The sequence below is a fragment of the Sarcophilus harrisii genome, chromosome 1 (assembly GCF_902635505.1).
Source record: "Sarcophilus harrisii chromosome 1, mSarHar1.11, whole genome shotgun sequence".
Lineage (NCBI taxonomy): Eukaryota > Metazoa > Chordata > Mammalia > Dasyuromorphia > Dasyuridae > Sarcophilus > Sarcophilus harrisii.
The window spans coordinates 330767011-330791055 of record NC_045426.1 but is presented as its reverse complement, the minus strand read 5'-3'; the positions used below and the strand labels follow the sequence as shown (position 1 = coordinate 330791055).

At 35.1% G+C, this 24045-nt stretch overlaps 1 protein-coding gene across 2 annotated transcripts in view; it reads left to right on the top strand.

The window, feature by feature from the left end:
* CORO2A (coronin 2A) overlaps nucleotides 1-23395 on the top strand; it is a 158335-nt gene extending 134940 nt beyond the window's left edge. For both annotated transcript variants that reach the window (XM_031945559.1, XM_031945558.1), the window contains exons 7-12: nucleotides 1392-1496; nucleotides 2827-2923; nucleotides 13955-14067; nucleotides 17415-17505; nucleotides 19566-19843; nucleotides 21154-23395. In XM_031945559.1, coding sequence (XP_031801419.1) covers nucleotides 1392-1496; nucleotides 2827-2923; nucleotides 13955-14067; nucleotides 17415-17505; nucleotides 19566-19843; nucleotides 21154-21285 — 816 coding nt within the window. In that variant the 3' untranslated portion in view covers nucleotides 21286-23395. The remainder of the gene's footprint in view (nucleotides 1-1391; nucleotides 1497-2826; nucleotides 2924-13954; nucleotides 14068-17414; nucleotides 17506-19565; nucleotides 19844-21153) is intronic.
* The last annotated feature ends 650 nt before the right edge of the window (nucleotides 23396-24045 follow it).

Sequence of the window (24045 nt, the reverse complement as noted above, 5' to 3'; positions counted from 1 at the left end):
TTGGGATCCTCCTCTGAAGATGAACCCTGGTCTTCCCTATTCCCATAGTAAGTTTCTATGATTGGTTCTTTCTTCTGGCTCTGTTCGTTTTTTTGATGAGAACTATTAGTGTAAGCACCTCTCATGCTGGATCTGGGGAGAGGGTGCCTCCAGCTTTACTTCAGTTCTCCTAACCTGGAACCCCAAACCAAAAGCTCCCTTCCCCTGCAATTGCCCACAGTCAGGGGTGTCCCTGCCCCACTGGCTCTGTACTCAGCTGGGTGTGCTGGTTCCTTCTCACTGAAGGTATTTCTGCAGCATAGCTGGGCCTGGCGTTCCTGATGGGCTGAGGTTCCCTCAGACTTCCCAGATCCATGAGTCCCCACACTGTCTGGGAAGTGAATGTTCCTGTGGTCCCATCTGACAATCCCAGCTAGCTCTTGTGGTCCCCGCTTGCTGTTTCTGTGGAGTTATCCTGGAGATATTTGCACTTCACACTGGTTAAACTCATCCCAGGGTCTTTCTTCAGGCTTCTTAGGTTATCATAGAAGGACCCCTGCTCTGTCCAAGTCCTTTTTGCTTTTTTGCCAGTCTTATTCACCCTGAAGCACAAATTTGGTCTGTTTATGGGGGAAATCTAGAAAGATTAAAATTTTCTGACTTAAATCCTAAATCCCAAATCCTTCCTTTAAGGTACAATTCTAAAAAAAGATACAATTCTAAGGGAATCATTGATATAATTACACCTTGGGGAATATTCTTTGGCTGGAAGCACCAAGGATCCAGCCCTACCAAGGGAAATTCATGATGCACAAGGCAGCACTCATGCTTTTTAAGATTATTGCAAACTGAGAAAAAGCTATTTTTAGAGGGGCAATGTGGGATTTTAGAAAATACATTGGCCTGGTAATTAAAAAAACCTAAATGTCACTCCCACTTTTGACCCTAATCTACCATATACTCTTAGGAAAATCACTTCATTTATTATTGTTTGTTTCCTCATCTATAAAAATGATGGAGTGGAACTAGATGCTCTCTCAAGTGTCATCTAGTGTTCTGTGATTCTATGGATTTAATAAGATGAAAACTTCACAACATTAAACCAAGGAAAGGTGTTTCATGGTTGGGAAAAATGCTACCAGTCACCCATACTTTTACTACCAGAGGTCATTATTAGCTAAAACTTATTAACTTAAAGACTGATTCCTTTTCTTTTTTTATTTCTACTTCTTCCTGCTTCCAAGCCATTCCTCCTGAGTCCTATCAATCCTGATGCTGCAAATGGGGAAACAATTAGTAGTAGAGAATTTAGAGATTTTCCCAGGAAATTGTGTAATCTGGGCAAAGATACATTAGTGTGCAACTAAACAAGTAACTGAATAGACTTTTTTCATTTCTTCTTTCCTGGACAGGATGACCTTTCTGTGCCTTTAGTTGAAGAGGACCTAGATGGCTCTTCTGGTGTATTGTTCCCTTTCTATGATTCAGATACCAATGTGCTCTATGTGGTGGGCAAGGTAAGCTTTGCAATTATAAGAATTAAAACCAAAGCTGCTAAATAGGCAATAATACAGTAATTGAGTTCTTAGAAGGGGGAAGAGAAATATGAAATTGAATATTGAATTATTCATTTCATTATAGGCCTGAGGCTATAAATATTTTTAGACCAGAGAAATAATTTTTTAAATTATGGAAATGCATTTTAAGCATTAGCTTTTAAGCTGATGGTTATATTTCATCAGTATGTGTAACCAATCTCTAAAATAAATGCAGATGATAAATGTGGAAATATGTATAGAAGAATTACACATGTTTAACATATACTGGATACTTGCTGTTTAGGGAAGGGGTAAGGGAAGAAAGGGAGAAAAATCTGGAACACAAGGTTTTTCAAGGATGAATGTTGAAAACTATCTTTGCATATATTTTGAAAATAAAAAGCTATTATTAAAAAATAAAATTAATGCATATCATAATTTCTCAATACTTTAATATAGAACCTTCATGATTTTCTGGGACAAAAATATCCATGACTCAAATTCAGCTACCTATCACCTTTCTGAATTTAGCCATAATTTTCCTGGAACACCAGATTCATGGCCCATTGCAAGACATCTCCCATCCCCTCAGAAAAGGCATTTCTAACTTGATACATATAGCTTCCTGCTGATCACATCCATGCTATAATGAGTTGGACAGTAAGATATTCATGAGTTCACAGAGGTAGAATGGAAAGTAGAGTACACTAAATATGAACTCAGAAAATCTGGGTTCAAATCCTACCTCAGACATTTATTACCTATGTGATCTTGAAAAAAAAGTCATTTAAATTTTCTAAACTTCATTTTCCTCAATTGTAAACTGAGAGTGTTCAACTAGATGACTTTCAAAAGCTCTTTCAGTTAAAAAAAAAATTTTGAATCTGTTTTTTAAACTTTAAAAAATATTTTAACAACAACAAAAAAAGGCCACAAACTTCTTACTTTCCTTTTTCTTCTCCATTGTTTGCCTCCCACCACCCATATACACAACAATTATTCTGTCTCTGAAATACAAACTCTAGATAAAGGAAAAGACTCCTAAAAGTTTGGAAGCAACTACTTTTAGTAGCTGTCAACTGCAGCAATACCTGGTCTCTACCCAAAAAGAATAAGGACTACTGAGAAAAAGGAACAGGAATGGAAAATAAAAGGGCTTTTAAATCTTTATTGTTTCAATTTTATGATTTTCCTTGGCACTTTAGTTTTCAATTGAACATAAAAATAAATGTGATTGTTTTGTTCATATTGTTCCAGACCAAATGAGAAACCAACATATCTTCTTGTTCTTTTTTGTGCTCTTTCACAGGGTGATGGGAACATTCGATACTATGAAATTAGTGCAGACAAACCACATTTGAACTATCTTACAGAATATCGTTCCTATCTCCCTCAAAAGGGAATTGGTGAGTATAAAAGAAGCACATTTCTTAAGATACACGATTTTCTGTTTGGATTGATGTTACAGACTTTATTCGTTGACTATCAAACCTGTACTTACCTCTTAAGAAGATTGAATATGATAGTGTATCTGGAGTGATCATGTATCTTCTCTAGGCTAAACATCATCATCATTTTTATTATTAAGAAGCTCAAAACACTCAATTTAAATTGATAATGAACAAGACAACTTTGTGAAGGTACTTCAAATATGAAGTATAAAAATTATAAAATATTCCTATGATATGAGAATAAGATTATAAAATTTAATTTTTATTTTATAAGTAACAAACCTGAGGCCCAGAGATATAAGTGACTTACCAATGGCCATAAATTGATGGAATCACAGAATCTTAAAGTTAAAAGGGATCTCCAAAGTTTTCTAATACAACATGTATGTGAAGTTGAGTTCTATCTTCAATGTCTTTAATAAATAGTCATATGATGAAAATTCACTACCTCACACAAAGCAATCCTATTTTTGAGATAGGGACTAAACTAGATATAATTTCATTAATAAAGGAAATTTGCACACGAGGAAATTCCCTTTCCCAAGGGAGTTTGGCAATTTCTTTACAACTTAGTCTTATAGAATTGCCAGGGGTACTGAGAGGTTAAGTGGTTTTGCCCAGTCACATAGCCAGTATGTGTCAAGAAAGCGAACCCAGGACTTGTGGCTTCAAGGCAAGATTTTGGGGCTCCTGAGCCATGGCTTCTTCCATCATTGGCCATCTCTAATTGAGTGAAACTTTTTCCTCCTCCTGAGCTGAATTCTGCCTGCTTATAACTTACCAATTCTAATCTACAGAACCAGGCTAAACATCTCCACTTCCTTCAATCAATCCTAAAATGACTTTGTTTTTCATACTCTCACTATCCTGGTCAGCTCCTCTAGACCTGCCCCAATGTGTCAATGCCCCTCTTAAAATATAATAGCATCTGTTATGTATCTGTGAAGAGACCTCTGGTCCCGCAATCAGGAAGCCCTGAATACAAATATGGCCTCCAACACTCACCAGATGGGTAACTCTGGGCAAATCACTTAATCTCTGGTTGCCTTAATTTTTCATCTGCAAAATAGTAATAAACCGAAACATCTACCCCAAAACCTCTCTGAGATCAAATGAGATGATATTTGTAAAATACTTAGTATGGTGTCTGACACATAGTAAGCACTATATAAATGTTAGCTATTATTATTATTTGTCATTATTATCTGGACAGTCGTATAACATTGAGTGGACCATTGCTTTCCTTTTCTCTAGATAACAAGAATATATAATTAGTGGCAGACCTGGGAGTTCCTGTCTCCTAGCCCACTTTTTTTTTTCTAAATTGCTTTTTCCACTAAATCTCTGCATGGCAGCTCAGACAATGAAGTTTTAATTGTTTAACTATTTGCTTCTGTGAAGTGAATCTTCCTGCTTAGAGAGTTAGTAATTAGTTAGAAATTTCTGCATAGATTGACATAAAAAGATATGCATGGAAGATAATTATTGTAATGTTTTCAGAGTTCCCATGCTGGAGCAGTGCCTTCATGTTATTTTGGTTTTTCACTTTTCTCTGATTACAATACTTAAGATTTTGAAACTTTTTGGCCCTCTTCCCCTTAATATTTACCTGTTCTGTGTCTTAGTCTATCAGGACCCTAGTCTTCTTGCCTATTAATCCTAGTGGGTATGAATGGATGCTAACAGATTAATTGCCTATCCTCCTAGATAACATATGAATTGAGTTTGAACCTCAGAATACATTTTCCTATGAAAATAGTATTTTTTTTAAGGCTAGGCTCTTGGAACAGGTCACAAAGGCTTTTTTAATCCACAAAGATTTTGTCAATGCAGATATACTTTCTTGGGTGGCTTACCTGCTCATCCTATATAATTCTTGTCCATGTCTTCCCATAAATCCTTTTATTTATTTATTTATGACCCAATGGGCTAAAGGCTTTCAGCTGTGTCTTCTAACATTTTCTGGGTTTAAGATTCAGTCTAATCATCTGTTTTTCCCTTACTCTCGCTATATGGCCAGCCCACTTCCTTTTCCAATTCTATAATCCATGAATAATATTTTATGTCTTTTCTTGCATAAAAGTCATCCATGATATATGCTTTAATTACTTACACTCTCTTTACCTTTTGAAAAATCTATAATTTGGCTTTTTTTTTTTCTAATTTTGATGTTCAGTGATCTATGGCTACATAATCTTATCAGGAGAATATTAGTATTAAAAAGATGTTTGAGATATCTGTGTGAGAGAGATACAGACAGACAGACAGAGATAAAGAGGAATAAAAGAGATAACCAGAGAGAGAAATCAATTATCTGATAACTGAAAGTATAGCACAATTTCCCAAATGCAATTCAGTCCATGCTCATGTCCTTGCTCCTTTCATTTCTGACTATCTATAGTATATATCTCGTATATTATATAGTATATAGTATAGCATATAAAGATATGTATCTAACATGTATCTTTGGGCTAATGCACTAATTCGATGGGCTTCCCATTCTACTGTAGATTGTAGTCAGGAAAATAAGCTTTCTTCTTCAGTTGGTTTCCAATTGGTAAGTTTTTCTGAATCTCCCTAAAGAGAAATGTCCCACTGTGTTAATGCAATTAGCACACTAGCTGCAGACACAAGCTTCTGGTAGACCATTATCTCTAGGGAATTCTTATTCCAATTGGATTCTGCCCCAGACATCCTCCTCTCAGTGACATTACACTATCTGCTTATTTTGGGCGTCTCTTGATACTAAGGATTATTTAACAAAATTTTCCTTAAAGCTGCATCTATTCAAATATGCTTGAGGGATACATTATTAGAGTATAAACTTTAAAGCTGCAATTTCCACTACTTGAATCAAATGCTTTAAAAATTAACCAACAAGGAACCCTGAGGGATCTTTTGGGCTATACATACTTTTAGTCAGTTACTGACTGAAGATATAATCTTTGATAATCAACAATTTGAAAAACCTGATTCTTTCTTTCTTGTTATTTTTTCCTCCAAGGACACCTTTCATATATTTGTAGAGAGGAAGTGTGATATCATAAATAAAATATTAGATTTACAGGCAGAAAGATATATACTCCAATTTTGCTTCAGACATTTAACTAGCTCTATGACCTTGGGCAAATAATCAAACTTTTTTTTTGGGTTTTCTTCATCTACAAAATGAGGAAATTGAGCTCAATGACTTCTATGATCCCTTCCAGATTTAAATTATGATGATTCTTATAAAAATGAGCAGATAAGAATAAGTCAGGAATCTTCTTGACTCCTTTGACTTTGGGTAATAATGTTAATTTATAATTTTGCTCCAATTTTTCCATATTTTCCCTAATTTTTTTCCATGTTGTGCCCTCTTTATAGATATCTTGAAAATCTTTCCCCCAATTAATTTAAAGTGATTTTGTCTCAACTATGCATGTCTTGTTTTGTACTTGGTCTGTTCACATGTTCATATACCCCTATATTCCATAATATAGATTACATACTATATGTTTGTGATGAAAAATAGAAGACAACATGCAATTTGCAATACTACTAGTTGAGGACAACCAATATTTTTTAAAAAGAAGCAAGTTTATTCATTTATCTTGAATGCTGGTCCTTGAAGAAAAGCAGATTTAATGGTGAAGAATGAGAAAACAGATCTGAGAGATTTTTGTGGAGAATCTGAGGGAGATTTCAGAATAATTTGGGGGGCTTTAACAACTAAGAAAGAGGTTTGTATTAGTCAAGAGGACAGGTTTGTGTAAAGCTCCTTCCTTTTGATTGCTAAGCTCTTGGAGAGAACCTCTCTTTTACCTATTTTTGTATCCCCAGCATTAAGCACAATGCCTGCACATTTTGTTGAGTTGTTTTTCAGTCATGTCCAATACTTCATGACCCCATTTGGGATTTTCTTGGCAAATATACTGGAGTGACTTGCGTTTCCTTCTCCAGCACATTTTAGAGATGAGGAACTGAAACAAACAGGGTTAAGTGATTTGCTCAGGATCACACAGATAGTATAGTTTGAAGTTTGATTTGAACTCAAAAAGAAGAATCTTCCTGCACTATTCACTGCACCATCCAGCTGCACCAGCTGGCACATAGTAGGCACTTTAAAAATGTTTGTTGATTAGAAAAAATAGAGTTTAACATTTCCATAAAATGTAAGAGATTAAAGTGTATGGGTGAGCACATGTGAGAAAAAAATTGGCTAGAGAGGAAATAAACAGCCTTGTGAAAACCAGAAAAAAAAAAATACAAGAGGGATTAGGTTTAAGAATTTCCACATTGACCTTAAGATGGTGCTATCATCTAGGTTTAGAGGCTTTATAGCTGGAAAGGAAAATTATCAGATTAAGAGCTAGAATGAATCATGAAAGCAATCCGGTCAAAAGCACACTTACCTTAGAATGAGTAATCCAAGTCCTAGTTGGTAAAAATCACTTGCCTGTAGTGAATTGATAGGTTGTAAACAGCAGAATTAGAATTCAAATTTCAGTCTTTTGATTCTGAGACACACTACAGTTATCCCTTCCACATCTCAGGGGTTTGAAGTGCCACCCCCTCTTTCTCTTTCCCCCCCCCCCCTCCTCCACCACAATCTGGAAAACTCACAATTTTTAGGCTTCCTTTCATACCAGAGAAATCTAGATTATTAAATTATTAAATTTAAACATTTACTATATATTAAATAATTATATTTAAACAAATAAATAAATTCAATTAATTAAATATATTAAAAGATAAAATATGTTTGATATTATACAATATCATACATATTTTATGCACTTCTGAGTTTCTAAACTTTTTCTGTGCCATCTGCTGGCCTTCATGTGTCATCTGTAGTTTCCTCAAAATTCCTATTTAATTTCTTATGCCCACCCTTGAGATATAAAAACCATGATGGGAAAAATCACAGTGGGGAAGGGATAACTATAGGTCCATAAATCTAGGAATCTTGTAAGAGAGAGGAAAGAAGAGGGATATATGTGGAAATGAAGATGATAGCAAAAACAAAAGATACCAATGGAACTGTTTAAAAGAACATCAAGAAAAGGGTAGAAACAGGATAGAAAAGAGTGAAGGGTTATGGGTCTGGAATTTAGAGCTACAAGAAAATCTCAAAATGATCTATTCAAACCCCTCAGTTTTCAAATAATACAATTAAATCCCAGAGATATTAAATGATACCCCAAGATCCCATACCTAATTAATGGCAGAGCCAGGACTAAGACTCAGATCTTCTAAATCCTAATTCAGAGTTCTTTTTAGAGTGAATGAATGAAAAAGCATTCATTGTAAACCAACCACTGAGCTAAACATTTAGGATACAAATAGAGGAGAGAATTCTTGCTCTGAAGAAGCTTATATCCTAATGGCAAATAATACACATATAAGAGGTATTAATTGCAAGTCAGATGAAAAGATTCTGTGGTCCTTAGTAAAGAAAATGCTAATGTGACTTCTTTAATATCATTTCCCACTATTAAATGATATCAGTTTCTGATTGAACTGTCCACTGAAGGGGAGATAGACTCAAAAATTCTAAAGACATAGCAGTGAGAAGGATGGCTAAGCCCAAAGGCCCTTGGGTCAAGTGGTTGAAATAACAATACCTGGGAACACAGGACATACAGACAGAGCATATGGTAAAGCATAGAATTGGTTCCTATCTCATACAAGCCCTCTATGCAAACAGCTTAAAGGAAAACAAGGATAGGGTAACTCTGATGATGGAAGCTCTTCTTACTATCTGGAGGGTCTAGATGGCTTCCTTGAAAGCCAGAGGTCCAGAGAAGAGGCAAGGGGAGAAGTTAAAATTTACCATTATCATTCTACTGTTGCCATATCTGCATTATAAGAGAAAGAGAGACAGAGACAGAGAGAGAGAGACACAGAAAGAGAGAGAGAAAGAGAGAGAGAGAAAGAGAGAGAGAGAGAGAGAGAGAGAGAGAGAGAGAGAGAGAGATCAGAGGAGAGACAGACAAGAAAGACAGAGATATTAATCCCAGAAATATTAAAAGATACTAGACACTGAGAAAGAGAAAAGAGAGAGACAGACAGAGATATTAATCCCAGAAATATTAAAAGATACCAGACACTGAGAGAGAAAGAGGAGAGAGAGAGAGAGAGAGAGAGAGAGAGAGAGAGAGAGAGAGAGAGAGAGAGAGAAAGAAGAAAGGAAAGGAAAAAGAGAGGAGAAAGGAGAGGCAAAAAGAGATAAAGAAAAATGAGAAAAAGAATCAAGGGACAAAGAAAATATGGGGAAAAAGAGAATGCCTCACCTCCAAAGTTACAATTCATATATTGATCATGTTCCCAAATGTTCTGCTTCCCATCCAAATGTCTTAAAGTTTTTGTCCCTATCCTAAAGTTAATCAGTCCATAAACATTTATTAAGCACTTATTAGATGCTAGGGACCCTGCTAAGTGCTAGGGATGCAAAAAAAAAGGTAAACTAAGAGGCAAAAAGACAAAGAGCTTATTTTCTAATAAAGGAGACAAAAAATAAATATGAACAGACAATGCTATATACAGGATAAACAGGAAATAATTAAAAGAGGATAAACACTGGAATTAAGAGATATTGTGTAAGAAAGTTGGGACTTGAAGAAGCTAGTAGGCAGAAATGAAAAGGGACAGCATTCCAGGAATGAGAAACAACTGACGGGAATGTCCAGAACTGAGATCTTTGTGGAATAACAAGGAAGCTAATGTCACATAAAGTAAGCAAACTAGAAGACACAAGGAAAGAGTTGAGAGAGTCGGTTATGAAGGACTTTGGATGGCAAAGGATTTTTCATTTGATCATAGAGGTAATAGGGAGCTCCTAGATCTTATTGAGTAGGAAAGATATAATCAGATCTGTGTTTAGGAAAATCAGTTTCGTGGCTGAATGGAGGATGGTTTGGAGATCCACCAGCAGTTTTGCAATAGCCAAAATATGAAGTGATGAGAGTCTGCATTAAGGTGGAGACCGTATTAGGGGACAGAAAGAGATGTTACAAAAATGAAATCCACAGTTCTTAGCACTGGATTAGATATGGGGCAGAGTAGAGAGAGAAGAGATAGTGGCAATTTAAGGATGACATCTTGGTTGTGAACCTAAGGAACTGGGAGGATGGTATTTGCCTTGATGATAGTGGGGAAGGTAGGAGAGGAGGAGAGCTTGAGGGGAAAGATAAGTTCAGTTTGGGACACATCAAGTTTAAAATGTCTCCTGGAAATGCAGTCAAAAATGTGTGAAAACTGGTGGAGATACAAGAGGTTAGGGAAGAACAGGTAGAGTTGAGAATCATCATCTATAGAGATCATCATTAAATCCCTGGGAGCTGATGAGGTTACCATGTGAAGATATGTAGACAGAGGAGTCTCAAGAATTAACTCTGTGAGGTATCTTTAAGGAGCAAATGACTTGTGTCCAGAGAGGTAGAAGGAAAACCATAAAAAGAGTGATATTCCAAAAACTTAAAGAATAGAGAGTATCAAGAAGAGAGTCACCAGCAGTTTCAAAGCCTCTAGAAAGGTCAAGATGAGAATTAAGAAAACACTACTAAATCTGACGATTAAAAAAGCATTCATAACTTTGGATAGAACTGTTTCTGAGGAATGATGAGGTTGGAAACTGGATTCTTAGGGGTTAAGAAGCAAGAGGAGAGAAAGCAGCTGACTGCCATCAAAATTCCCCTGGTTTCTTTCTCTATACATAGTTATTCCTTGGAGAGAGGAGTTTTTCTGTGAAAGGAGATACAAAAGAGGCTGCTAGGTAGTGTAGTAGATGGCACACTGACATCAGGAAGATAAGAGTTCAAATACGGTCTTAGATATTTACTAGCTCCAAATGACTCCAAAAAGAAAAAAGGGTGCTCAGAAATTTATGATTTTCTCAAAGGAATTCACAAAATTTCTTCAGAACTAATTTGACTAAAAGTCTTGATTCCATCAAGCCTAGCATATCCTTAAAACAAACAAAAAGAAAGTTAGAAGTCCAACTCCTCACAAGGGGTTCCTAACTTTTTTGTATCATACAGAAAAAATGTTTTAAAATATATAGAATAAAAGTACATCAAGATATTGAAAAACCAACTTCCTAGACTCCATGTTAGCAATTCTATTATTAAAACAACTGGAATGTTCATTAGGTAGAGTATCAGCTCCTAAAAACCCAAAATCATTGCCTCACAAACATATAGCTCAGAACCTTTCCAAGTGTCAATTATGTGTTTCAGCAGTGAAAGATGAATTTGTTTAAGCATAAAAATAAAACTGATGAAGAAGTGAAGTTAAAATTATAGGAAAGGACTTGGGGAGTTTTTTGGAACAGATATCTGAAAAGGTCAATAGAGTCTCAAAGAATTTGGATGACTTTTCTCCCAATGTTTATGCAAAAACACATGGCCTGGTTTGAAGCAGTTTCAACAGACACACCACTCAATCAAGGGTTTACTGAAGACTTATTATGCTATGTATCCAACCATGTACTTCAATCTATGAGAAAAGCTAAAAAAACATGAGATATACTCTGTTAAAATTAACTTTCCAGTCTAGAATTGGAGAGTAAGATTAACACAGTCACTGGTACTTACACAAGAACTTATTAAACTTTGATTTAGATAGGGCAATCAAGAGAATCAAGTGCTAAATTATATGATATTGTGAATCCAATTAGGTCTTCAAAGGGAAAAATTATTTTTGCTGAAAATAATCAGAAAAAATTAAGGAGAAGAACTAAGACTTGTGTTTATTATGATGTTTATTATGATGATGATTAATAGGAAAACCACAGAACTTGACAACTGAAGACTTGGATTTTTGAATCCCAATTCTTTTGTTGTTGTTCAGTTGTTTCAGTCATGTCCTCGTTTGGGGTTTTCTTGTCAAAGATACTGGAATAAGCCAGATTTGAACTCAGGAAAATGAATCTTCCTGATTCCAAACCCAGTACTCTATCCACTGTTCATTCTAGCTGCTTCCAAATCCAACTCTCCTGCTTACTGTATAGAAACTCACTCTTTATTAAACTATTTTTCCTTTATATGACCAGGGATGTTATAAAGATTATAACATAATCTTCATTATGCTAATATATTGAATGTTAATAAATATGTGGAAAGAGCACTAGATTTAGTCAAAAAAAAGTCCCCACTTACTGGTTAGACATTTAGTCTATTTGAATCTCACTTTGTTTCTCTGTAAAATAGAAAATAATATTTGTCTTATCATAAAGGACTGTTGAAAGAGTCAGAATTATTAATGAGTCCCATAAATAAAAATGTTCTATACTAATTATTGTTGCTCCCATAAGGTTCTGCTTCATTATACCATATTATGGTGATGTCTCTGCTTCCTTAAAGATTATATCCACAGATGATACATTTTAATAGGTCTGAACCAAACTGAAAAGGCTTTGAGTGACACAGACTGGGGTAAACCACATTATCTGTCATTGGAGATGACTTCATAGAGTTCATCATTCTAAGGCAGCGAACTTTATTATCCATAAATGGATGAGTCATGGAAGAGCTAAGCTCTGCATCAGGGGATATAGAGTTCATTCACACTGAGAAAATAAATGATGGATCATTTAAAATATCAGAGTATTGTTATATATATGGTGAAGTCAGATAATGGAGGGCCTTGAAACGAAGGTAGAAGAGTTCATATATTTGATGCAGTGGGCCATAGTCATCCAGAGAAGATTCAGGCAATGATCGATTAAAAGAAGAGACAGATTAAATCAGGGAGACTAGCTGAGAGATTGCTGCTGTAATTCTTGTGCACAATGATGAAAGCCTAGTCTAATGAGATAGCAGTGGAAATGGAGAGAGAGAGTAAAAAACTAAACATTTTGAAGCAAGAAAAGATAAAATTTGGTGACTAATTAGGTATAGGGGATGAAAGAAGGGAATAAATGAAAGATGAAACCAAGGTTTCCAGAATGGGAAGGCTGGAAGAGGGGTAGTATCATTAACAGAAATGGAAAAGAGGACTTTTTTAAGAAAAACTTTCACTTTTTTTGAAGGTCCTAAAGTGTATCTTTTTAAACATTAGAATCAAGCCTAGCAAAGAAGCTATTTTCTCTTCTATATCCGAATAACACTGATGTGAAGGACAAAAATCAAGTTCATGACCTAATCAATGATTTAGTCAATGGACTATGAGCAGAAACATAAGTTAAATTTTGATTTTCCAGGGGCAGGGTGGTATAGTGGATAGAGCACCAGTCCTGAAGCCAGAAGGACCCAAGTTCAAATTTGGCCTCAGACATTTAACACTTCCCAGCTGTGTGACCCTGGGCAAGTCACTTAACCCCAGTTGCCTCAGTAAAGAAAAAAAATGCTTTTCCAGACTATCCTTTTTCTAAGAGTCTTTCCAGCCCACTATCCTAAGATACCTTGGATCCCAAAACACAATCTGTCCTTGGGTACTCTGGACACTACTTTTGTTTCCAGGCCCTCCATTATCTGATTTCACCACATATATAACAATACTCTGATATTTTAAAAGATCCATCATTCACTTTCTCAATGTGAGTGAACTCTATCCACTGATGCAGTTCTTAACTCTTCCATGACTCATATATTTGTGGCTAATAAAGTTCATGAAGTTTGCCACTATTGATAATGTATCCATCTATAACTTCAACTGTCCACAAGTTTTTTTATCCCCAATCTCAGGAAAAAATGGGATTATAATCATGTTCATGGCCTATAAATAGTATAATAATAATAATAATAAATAGTATCCTGAGGGGAGGAGGGAAAGAAGGGGAAGAAAAGCCTCAGTGAATTTTCAGGTACATACTCACTGAGCAGGAAGTATACAATTTAGTTGCAAACCACAGCCGTTTGATAGACATTCATTAGCAGCCAGGAACAAAGCAGTGTGCTCATTACTAGGGATTCAAACCTTGCCCGTGAGAGTTGTGCTCAATTGACAATTGCTCAAGTCGGTCCTTTCCTATGATCTCTTCCTTCTCTTGGATCTTTCCATTAGGAGTCATGCCAAAGAGGGGTCTGGATGTATCTTCCTGTGAGATATTCAGATTCTACAAACTGATAACAACCAAAAGCCTCATCGAGCCCGTATCAATGATTGTCCCTCGACGGGTAAGTGGCGTCTGTAGCTCAGCTGTCACAGGGAAGTCAGGACCACCTCCGAGAGAGCCCCTTAGTCGTACCTGACCGTGCCCTCAGAGCCAGTGGCCCACCTCTGCCTCTAGACTATCATGGAGTTTCTTCTCCTTCCTTCCAGATTCTTATGCAGCACCGTTTTCCACACTTTTGGTGTTCTCTGGCTTTTCCATGTCCTTCCAAAAATGCAGCTCTCAAAACTAAAAACAATATGGCGGTGTCACCCAAACAGGAGAGAGTACAATGAGACTATTGCTTCCATTGTTCTGAATACAGTTCTCAACGATATCTAGGACTATCTTAACTTTTTTGTCTGTCATATCACACTGCTGGCTGATGCTAAGCTTACAGTCCACCAAACCGCCTCCATCATTCTGGCACCCCTAAAATCTTTTTCAAATGAATTATTACTTCCACATCTCCTCTTCTTATACTTCCCAGGCTGATTGTTGAACCCAAGTTTAAGATATCATTATTATTAAAATTCTTCTCATTAGAATTGACTCAACATTATATTCTATTACATTTTGGGTCCCAACTCTATCATCCAAAGATTTAGCTGTCCCTTCTAATTTTGTCAGCTGAAAATTTGTTAAGAATGCCATGTTTGCCCTTTTTTAAGTAATTGATGAAAATATTAAGTAGCACAAGGGCAAATCCTTGTGGTCCTTCATGCCATCCCCTTTCAAATTGTCCTCAACATCTTAATGATAACAATTTGCACTCACTGATTTATCTAGTTCCAAATCCATATAATTGTAGTATTCTTTAATTCTCTATCTCGTACACAGCAATAACATGACAGAATTTTTAGAATTCTTTGCTAAAATTAGGTAAGAGTTATCTAAACTATTCCAAAACAGGGTGTGTGTGTGTGTGTGTGTGTGTGTGTGTGTGTGTAGAGAGAGAGAGATACAGACAGACAGACACAGAGAGACACACACACAGAGACAGAGAGAAAGAAAGGAAGGGAGGGAGGGAAGGAGGGGAGGAAAAAAGGAAGGGGGGAAAGAGAGAGGGAAGGGCAGAGAGACAGAGAGAGAGAGAGAGAGAGGAAAGAGGGAGGGAGGAAGATAGAGAGACAGACAGAGAAAGGGAGAGAGGAAGTGAGGAAAGGAGAGAGGGAAGGAGAAGGAAAGAAGGGAGAAAGAAAGATAAAAAGAGGAAGGAGGGAGAGAAAGGAAGAAAAGGGGGAAGGAGGGAGAGTCTAACTTAGACTATGCTCTTTTATTTTTGTTATCTAAATTTGGCAAACAGTAAACATGAACATATCTTACAAACATAAACAACACTTACAAAGAAAAAGAGAATTTTTATATCAAACAATCTCCATTTCATCTTGCTTTTTTGAAGTATATAATAAATTCAGTAGTTTCTTTTTTATTAAATTTTTTAATTAATGAAAATGCATCTTCTCTCCTCCCATATTTCTCACCCCCCATTGGAAAGAAAGAAAAAAGGCCTTTACAAACATGTATAATAAGACAAAACAAATTTTGAGAGTGGCCATGTCAAAGAAATCTCAATCTGTTCCTCTATGGGGAGGTAGATAGAAAATATTTATTTCAAAGTTGCCTCATTTGTTTGTAACCCCCTTTGAATCTTATGTTTTTATGTTCTCTCCTGTGTATTCTTTTAAAGAGCATCTACTATTCTTAATGAAACCATTCTGGTCCTTTTCTGAATGTTAATTAATCATCAAATACATTCATTATAAAATTAATAGAATTCTTAATTTTTGCAAGGAATTCAAGTTCACTAGCCTGTAGTTTTCAGATTGCACTCTCATTTTCCTTTTCAAAATTCAAAAGTCCAATCCCCATGGCACATTTTCTGTCCTCCATTCAAAGATCACTGGCAACAATTACATCCAAGATTCATCTGGAACTTTTGTTCATTGTTATCTTGACCTAGTGATTTGACCTTGTCAAGGGCCACTAGGTGCTCTCATCCTTTCTGGTTTATCTTGAGTATTACCTTACTATTAGCCTTTTATAATTTTCATTTATCTTTAGTATCAATTCTCTTTTTAGTTAAAAAAATATTTTCCTTGGTATACAACACAGAAACTGTTCCATCTTTATTCAATCACTTTCTGTCATCCTATTCACCATGAGCAGCAATCTTATCCTTTTTTTTAATCTTCCTTTTTCTCCATTTATTAAAAATATCCTGTTACTCTTATCATTCTATACCAGCTTCAAACCACTCTGCATTTTAGGACTCCTGAGAATATTTTAAAAGCACTTGCCAAGTTCTGAAATTCACGATTTGTTAACCTGCCCTTGCTGCCATCTTTTGCATGTCTTTTACAATTATCTTTATATAGATGTTCTTCTCTTTAGAAACTTCCTCCTTCCCCTTCTTCCTCATTGGAATTCTCTTTGTGTCTTCAGAAATATCTTGAAAACTTCCTAACACTGATGAACTAATTTTTTTTCCCTCTAGAATCTTAAACCACTTCTTTTTTCTGAAACCTTTGTTCTCCAAAAGTCCAAAATTAATATTAAACTATGCCTGTCATTCCTATCCTCCCTCACAAATTCTAAGACAGGATCAATTCCTCAAAAGGTTTCCATAATTTCTACTTTGGAAACCAGTTCATTAATAGGATTATAGATTTGGAGCTGGAAAAGACATCAGAAGCCTTCTAAGTAGACTCCCTAGATGAGGACACTGAGATTCAAGTGCTACTATAAATATTTTGAGTGGAAAAGAACTTTGTTTTCATTAATGATTCCTTCATAAAGGAAGATTAAAAAAGGATAAGATTGCTGCTCATGATGAATAGGATGACAGAAAGTGATTGAGTAAAGATGGAACAGTTTCTGTGTTGTATGGCAAGGAAAATATTTTTTTAACTAAAAAGAGAATTAATACTAAAGATAAATGAAAATTATAAAATTGCATATATAATATGCAATTCATTTGCATATATGGGTATAGACATTTTAGTCACTTCATTTGAATAATTCCAAATTACCTTCCAAATTGGTTGTAACAATTCATAGATCCACCAACAATGCAAGGGTATATATATTTCTTTCCATAACTCTCTCAATATTGTCTATTCTCATTTTTTGTCATCTTTGCCGATTTGTTGTATATAAGGTAAAACATCAGGATTGAATGATGGCCTATCATAGCTTAGTTGATTTGTTATTTCTAAATTAATATTAGAGAACCTCAATATTAAAAGAATCAGTCTTATTTTATCAATTTATATACCAGCAAATGAAAATACTTCTTAGGCTCATGTATAGTGTCTGTCAGCAGTAGCAACTTCTTTAGGTTATCATTGTCCCTTTCTGGTTTTTTTGTAGTCGGAATCCTACCAAGAAGACATCTATCCCTTGACAGCTGGAGTCCAGCCGGCTCTGACGGCACAGGAATGGCTGAATGGAATGAATAAAGGTCAGGATTACCTCCTTTCTGGTACAATAAGAATAAAAATCACTGTGGCTTCAGTTCAAAAATATTATGAAATATGGTGCCTTTAGTCAAAGCCCAGTGAATTATTGGACCCAAAGCTAGCTGACATGAAAGTATTTTTCTTTTCCCCAAACATTTATTGTTGTTAATGTTTAGTCGTTTTAGTTGTGTCCAATTCTTCTTGATCCAATTTGGGGTTTTCTTGGCAAAGAGAATAGTTTGCCATTTTTTTCTCCAGCTCATTTTACAAATAAGGAATTGGGACAAAATAAGAGTAAAATGACTCAACCAGGGTCTCGCAGCTAGTCAATATCTGGGGCCAAATTTTAATTTTCTTGATTCCAGGCTTTGCACTCTATCTGCTGTGCCACCTAGTGGCCTAACTGAGCACTTTCTTTTCCCCAAATTACTTTGTGGCTGTGACAGATACATAAGGGTAAAATCTGAAACCCATCTAATCTGCCCCATTTTCAGATGTGTTACAATGAACTTCCCTCCCTTTTTCACATAAGTTGTGATCTTCATGGGAAAATTCATTACATTGTCTTTTGTGAGTTTTTTAGAAACAAAAGGATTTTTTTTCTTTTTTTTGATTAACAAGCATTTATCTCTCCCATTCTCCAATATAAAAAGAAGAAAATCCTTGTAACAGATATGCATAATCAAGCAGAACACATTGTCCACAATCAAAAAAATCACATTATCTTTCCCCCCCAAAAAAATTCTCCTAAATGTGTCTATAGAGAAAATTCTTCCAATCACCCAAAGTTCACAACTTGATGCCTTCCTAACTGCCTCACTCTCCCTCACCAATATTCAACAAGCTGCCAGATCTTATCATTTCTACCAGCAATGTATTGCATATAATATATTATTATAATAATGTTATTATTATATCATATATAAAATATAGCATGATACACAATGCATTATTATATATTATGTGCATTTTAAATGGCACAAATAGAAGTTTTAAAAATATGAAATGCTTGGGAAGAAGGTAAAAGAAGAAAGCTAGAAAAGATAGGAGAAAAGAGAATGTGAAAGTGAAAGAAAGATAACTATTAAGAGGCATATATGGTAATACAGAAAAAAGAGAAATGGAGACCTTAAGTTGCTTACCCTTAGTAGAAAACCTCATTCTTAAATTCAATTGACTTTACTTTCTCATATCTATGTGCCTTCTCTCTTCTTATATAGCCAGTTCTTGTAGTTAAGGTCATTATAATTTTTTGCCTGTATAAATGCAGTAGCAACCTAATTGCTCTCCTTGGCTCATCTCTCCCCACTTTGATCTATCTGACACACAATTCTGAAAGTGAGTTCCTAAACTATAGATCTAGCCATATCGTTCCCCTCCTCAATAAACTCTAGTAGATCCCCATTGACTCAAGAATAAAATATGATTTCATCTTTATGTCATTCTTTTAAATCTTTTATTTATGTCACTTTATAAATATATAATGTGTTGTATATTGTTATTATATTTTATATTCAATATAATTATCATGTATATATGTGAAATAATATAGAACATATAATAAACATATATAATAATATAGTCATATGTATATATGCAATAGTGTATGAAGAATTTATGAATCTCATCCATTTATTTATTTATTTAAAAGTAAATTAATATGCACCTGTTGGTCAAAAAAAAATCAAACAATTTGGAGACCACTAATCTAGCTACTGAATCTCAAGGGTTATAATATTTATTGTCTTAATTGAACTAATAATGAAAGATTTTGTTTTAAATATATTTAGAACTAATAAAGCCCTTGTAAAAGAAACATTTGCACTTTTTGGATCATCAATGTCACTTCTGAAAAATTCAGCGTATAACTTGAATAAAATTATGAATACATTCTGGCCTAAAGAAAGTACAATACAACATAGATGATAATACACGTTAAACAGTCTTGATGTGTGGATTTCTAGTTGAGTTTAACATCTCTACTCTAAATCCTTAAAGTCTTTCTTTATATTCATGAAGATGTATGATTAGTGTGCTCACTATCACTTTATTTGTCTTGTAGGGCCATTGCTGGTATCTCTGAGACCAGGGTCTGAACTTATAAACTCTCAACAACAGTTTCCTGAAAGGACACTATCCAATTCTATGCCTCTGGAATCAAATAGGTATATAGAGAGGATTGAAAGGAAAACAACAATTGAGGATTTCAAGAAGTCAAACAGGTTCTTGGATGACAGAGGACCAAGAAAAGGAATAGATCAAATACAAGAAGATAGGAAATCTTGGCTTTCAAATGGCTATGATCCATTTGAGTGTCCTCCACCAAAAACAGAAAATGAGGTAAGATTATATGAAAACTAATCATTGAGAATGAATGAGCTTCTGGATGCCCAAGGTAGAGATCAACTCTAGGGAAGAATAAACAATAATGTTTGTGGAATCCAGACATAGGCAAGGGAATAAGGAGGGGAAAAGGAGAAAAAGGAAAGGAAGAAGAAAAGCAAAATGTGAGAGACAATACATGGCTTGGGAAGAAGGTGAAAGAAGAAAGCTAGAATAGGAGGAAAGAGATTGTGAAGGTGAAAGAAGGAGAAAAAAAGAAATATTTAAAAGCATATATGGTGAAGAGATGCCAAAACCTTAGGTTGCTCACACCTCATTCTTTAATTCAAAAAGTATGCAAATACTTGGAAAAAAGTAGGTTTGCCAACAGCTAAATAGGCATTTTAATCCCATTATACAGATGATATAGATTCATCATGATATGCATGTTTCAGAAATGGAAGCCAGAAAGCCCAGTTTATTGATTACCAGTATTTATGTAACTGTGTTTTAAATTTCCTGGCACTTGCTTATATTTCAGGTTTCTTCAACTCCTAGTTCTTACTGTTTGCTGTCACTATAGATTACCCAAAATACACTTATAATTTACAAACTCAGCGGGTTTTTTGTTAGCTAATTCCATGACAAATTATTTATAATGGTTTCTAAAATGATCCCCTTGAAAAGATTACAATCTTTAGAGGATTAGCAGCATTTCTGGTTCATTTTAAGTTCACTTTCCTTTCCTTCTTATAGATGACTATAAATCTCCTCGGAAAGATCTTTCAAATCATATCTTATGTTCCCTTTATTTTCTTCTTCCTTTTTCCTTTCCCCCAGTCCTCAGTTTTTATTGCACCAATAATGCAAAGAAGCAGGTATATAGGGATTCACTTAAAGGCCTAATCAATATTCTAGATCCTCTATATATAATCCCTACCCCTGTCCCATTTCCATCACTTCAAGACTTTCTATAGAAAATGGGAGTTGGTCCATCTATCCACTAGAAAAGAAACCAAATAGTGACAAAACCCAGTCCTTTTATGGCTCAGTAAATGAAGAATGGCGATTCAATCATTTAAAAACAGTTATGAAATAGCGATACATTAGAAAATTGTCCATTTAGATCCAAGTCATGTTAACACAATCACTTTTTTTAAAATGGGGGGATGGTGTTGGGATTAAGGACAGGAAATAATCAAGAATAAAGCCTTTTAGTAAAAGCTAGTATTCCCCCTATACCTGGTGCTTACCTATTTTCTGATCTGCCTACCCCTAAGTTTTTATACTACAAACATAATCATAATAATCAGTCCAATGTTTTACAGCTGCTGCAGATGTTCTATAGACAACAAGAAGAAATCCGGAGACTTCGAGAGCTGGTAAACCAGAGAGAAGTCCAAGTCAAACAGCTGGAACTGGAAATCAAAAACATACACATGAATTCAGGCACTTATTGAGAGGGAGAGAAAGAAACTATTTTCCTGATCCTCAGAACCCAGAGCAACTCCGAGACAAATACCAAAACCAAACTCCAAATTTCATAAGAATAACTATTGTTTTTATATTTTTGTGGAAAATTTAATTCATTGAAAAATGCCAGTGGTCAATAGTGCCCAATTTTCTACTTATCTTCTTTTCATAGAGATTTTTGAATCAAATCATTATAAATAATACTTTGGCCTTCAATTCATTATCTCTCTCATTTAAAAAAATACTTTATCAAAGCAAAAACAAAAAGTGATATAGCATCTCAAAAAGAATGTGGAGTAGTTGTCAAAATTAGAGAAACAGAGAGAGAGAGAGAGAGAGAGAGAGAGAGAGAGAGAGAGAGAGAGAGAGAGAGAAGCTCTTAATCATATCTCTATAAACAGGTAAGAAAAGGAACATCTCAAGGGGATCGATCTCCTCTGATGAGGATTCCTTTCACTGATACAGACCACATCCCTTAGTAGAAAATTCCTAGGGAGTTGTCTGAGGAATTTAATGACTAAATGACTTGCCAGTCATACAACATAAGTGTCAGGGATACAATTTGACCTCAGGTCTTGCTGGGTTCAAGCCCAGCATTCAGTCCATTTTATTACACTGTCCCTCTAGTAAAAAGATAGATTTAAATAAATCTTTTTCCCCTGGAAATAAGAGACTTTGTCAAATATACTCAATTAAACTGAATAGCTGGTCCTTGACTTGAGGTCAATTATAGAGATTTTTCATAGAAATTGAAGAGTTTCAATTTCAGAGAAATTGAAGAGATAGATGTATGCTTCAAGGTTCTGGTCCCAGAATGCAGATCATCAAATCCAAACTGTTCTTCCTTAAAAAAAAAAAAATGTGAAAGACTTAAGTCTCCTTAATACACAGAGTAAGGATAAATAAGAGTAAAAGTCATTTAACCAATGGGTCAAAAATGATTATTTCCTTACTGATTGCAGGGCTACTATTACTATTTGGAAACCTGGGTTTATGGATCATGATGGAGAAGCTATATTGCTATCTAGTTCACTCTCACATTGCAAAAATGGGACATAATTGAAAAGAATCAAATGAGCTGTGAGCATTAAGACCATCATGAAGCAATGTTGCTGGTGTCTTTCCCACTGCCCCATTCTGAGCAACCAAGGGCATACAGTGGGTGTATGTATAATGCCCTATCAGGTTGTATTTTAAATTTGCATGTCCCCCACATGCTGAGAGAGAGGCTGGGGGCTCACTGTGTCTGTCTTCTCACTAGACCACAACTCCTTAGGCATGCTTATCTCACCTGAGCAGCATTCTGTCCTGTAAATACTTTTAAATGCTGGAACTTATTTTTATACATTGTCTGTAAAACATGCCTTACTGTGCTGAAGAAGAGGATGAATCACAGTTGATTATTGGGAGAGCAGAAATCCATGATATACTATGTTTAAACATGTCAATTACTATCTTATCAAGCAAAACTCATACATCAGTGACCAAAATTTCATGTTTGACCAAAATTTCATGTTTAAAAATAGTATCTGGCTTCTCTGAGGTAGACAGAAAGCTTTTTTTTTTCATTTTCTTTTTTATGTCTAAAATAAATTATTTAAATTATTTGACAAGTAGGAAAAGGGACAGATCATTTTTACCCAATATTTTTTTAACCTGTCTTTTTAAAATTGTATTTTTGTTTATGTATGTGACCTGATAAGGTTAAAATTAGTCATATTCACAGTGCTCAGCCAATTAGTAGTGTACTCACTGATCTATGTACTTGAAACAATAGTAGTTTACTGATTTACTATTCCAAGAACAACTATTGAATCAGCACCTGAGTATAATCTTTGGAAGAATACCTCTGTATAAATGTTGAATTCTAAACACGTTTCCTCCCTTCACCCACGAAAATACTTTGAATTTGTTCAAATTCGTATTATACAGAAGATCAAATGACAAAAATTGGTTTATGCTTTATTAAACTGTGCCTAAAACTATCTGAATGATCATTTTATCATTTCTTAAATTCCTTATATCTTTGTAAAAAAAAAATAGATGTTGTGGAATTGTGCAATGAAAACAAATGTAACAAAATAATAAATAACTGCCTAGACTTTTACTTTTTAACACATAGTTTTTTAAAATAAATATTAAGTATTCAATTTGCTTAAAGCAAAAATCAAGAAGGTTGCAGGAGTGGGAACTGCTATGAGTTGGCCATTTTCATTTATGGAGATGATGAGATCTCCTCCTACTAGACAGAGCCTGTACACCCATGTAAATGCATGTGGATCGCCCAACAAAACCTTTGGCCTGCTGGTGGAACCTGCCCTTGTATATTATATGTAAGCTGCTATGTTCCATTTATTTCTAATAAAAACAGATATTTAAACCTAAAAAAATAATTCACACTGATAAAAATAGCACCTCTTTTACCCTACTTTGCCTTCAGATGAGTTCTCGTTTGGGAAAACTGTGCCAGTTTGGTGCTGTCTGCCAACAGGATGTCAATCTTGAACCTCATGGAAATAAATCAAAGATTTCAGGACTCAAACTCTAGGCTTGTAATTATCTGTGTAAAATATTTGTACCCATATGTGCTCTTTAAATGCTTAAATGCTACCTGTAGGTGACATGGGTAGACTTATCTGGGAATTTACTCAGATCTTGCCCAGATCAATGGGCAAGGATCCCCATTGAAGAGGGGAACAAATAAGCCCCAGTAATACCACAAAACAGGGTCCTCTTTTCTCCAGTCT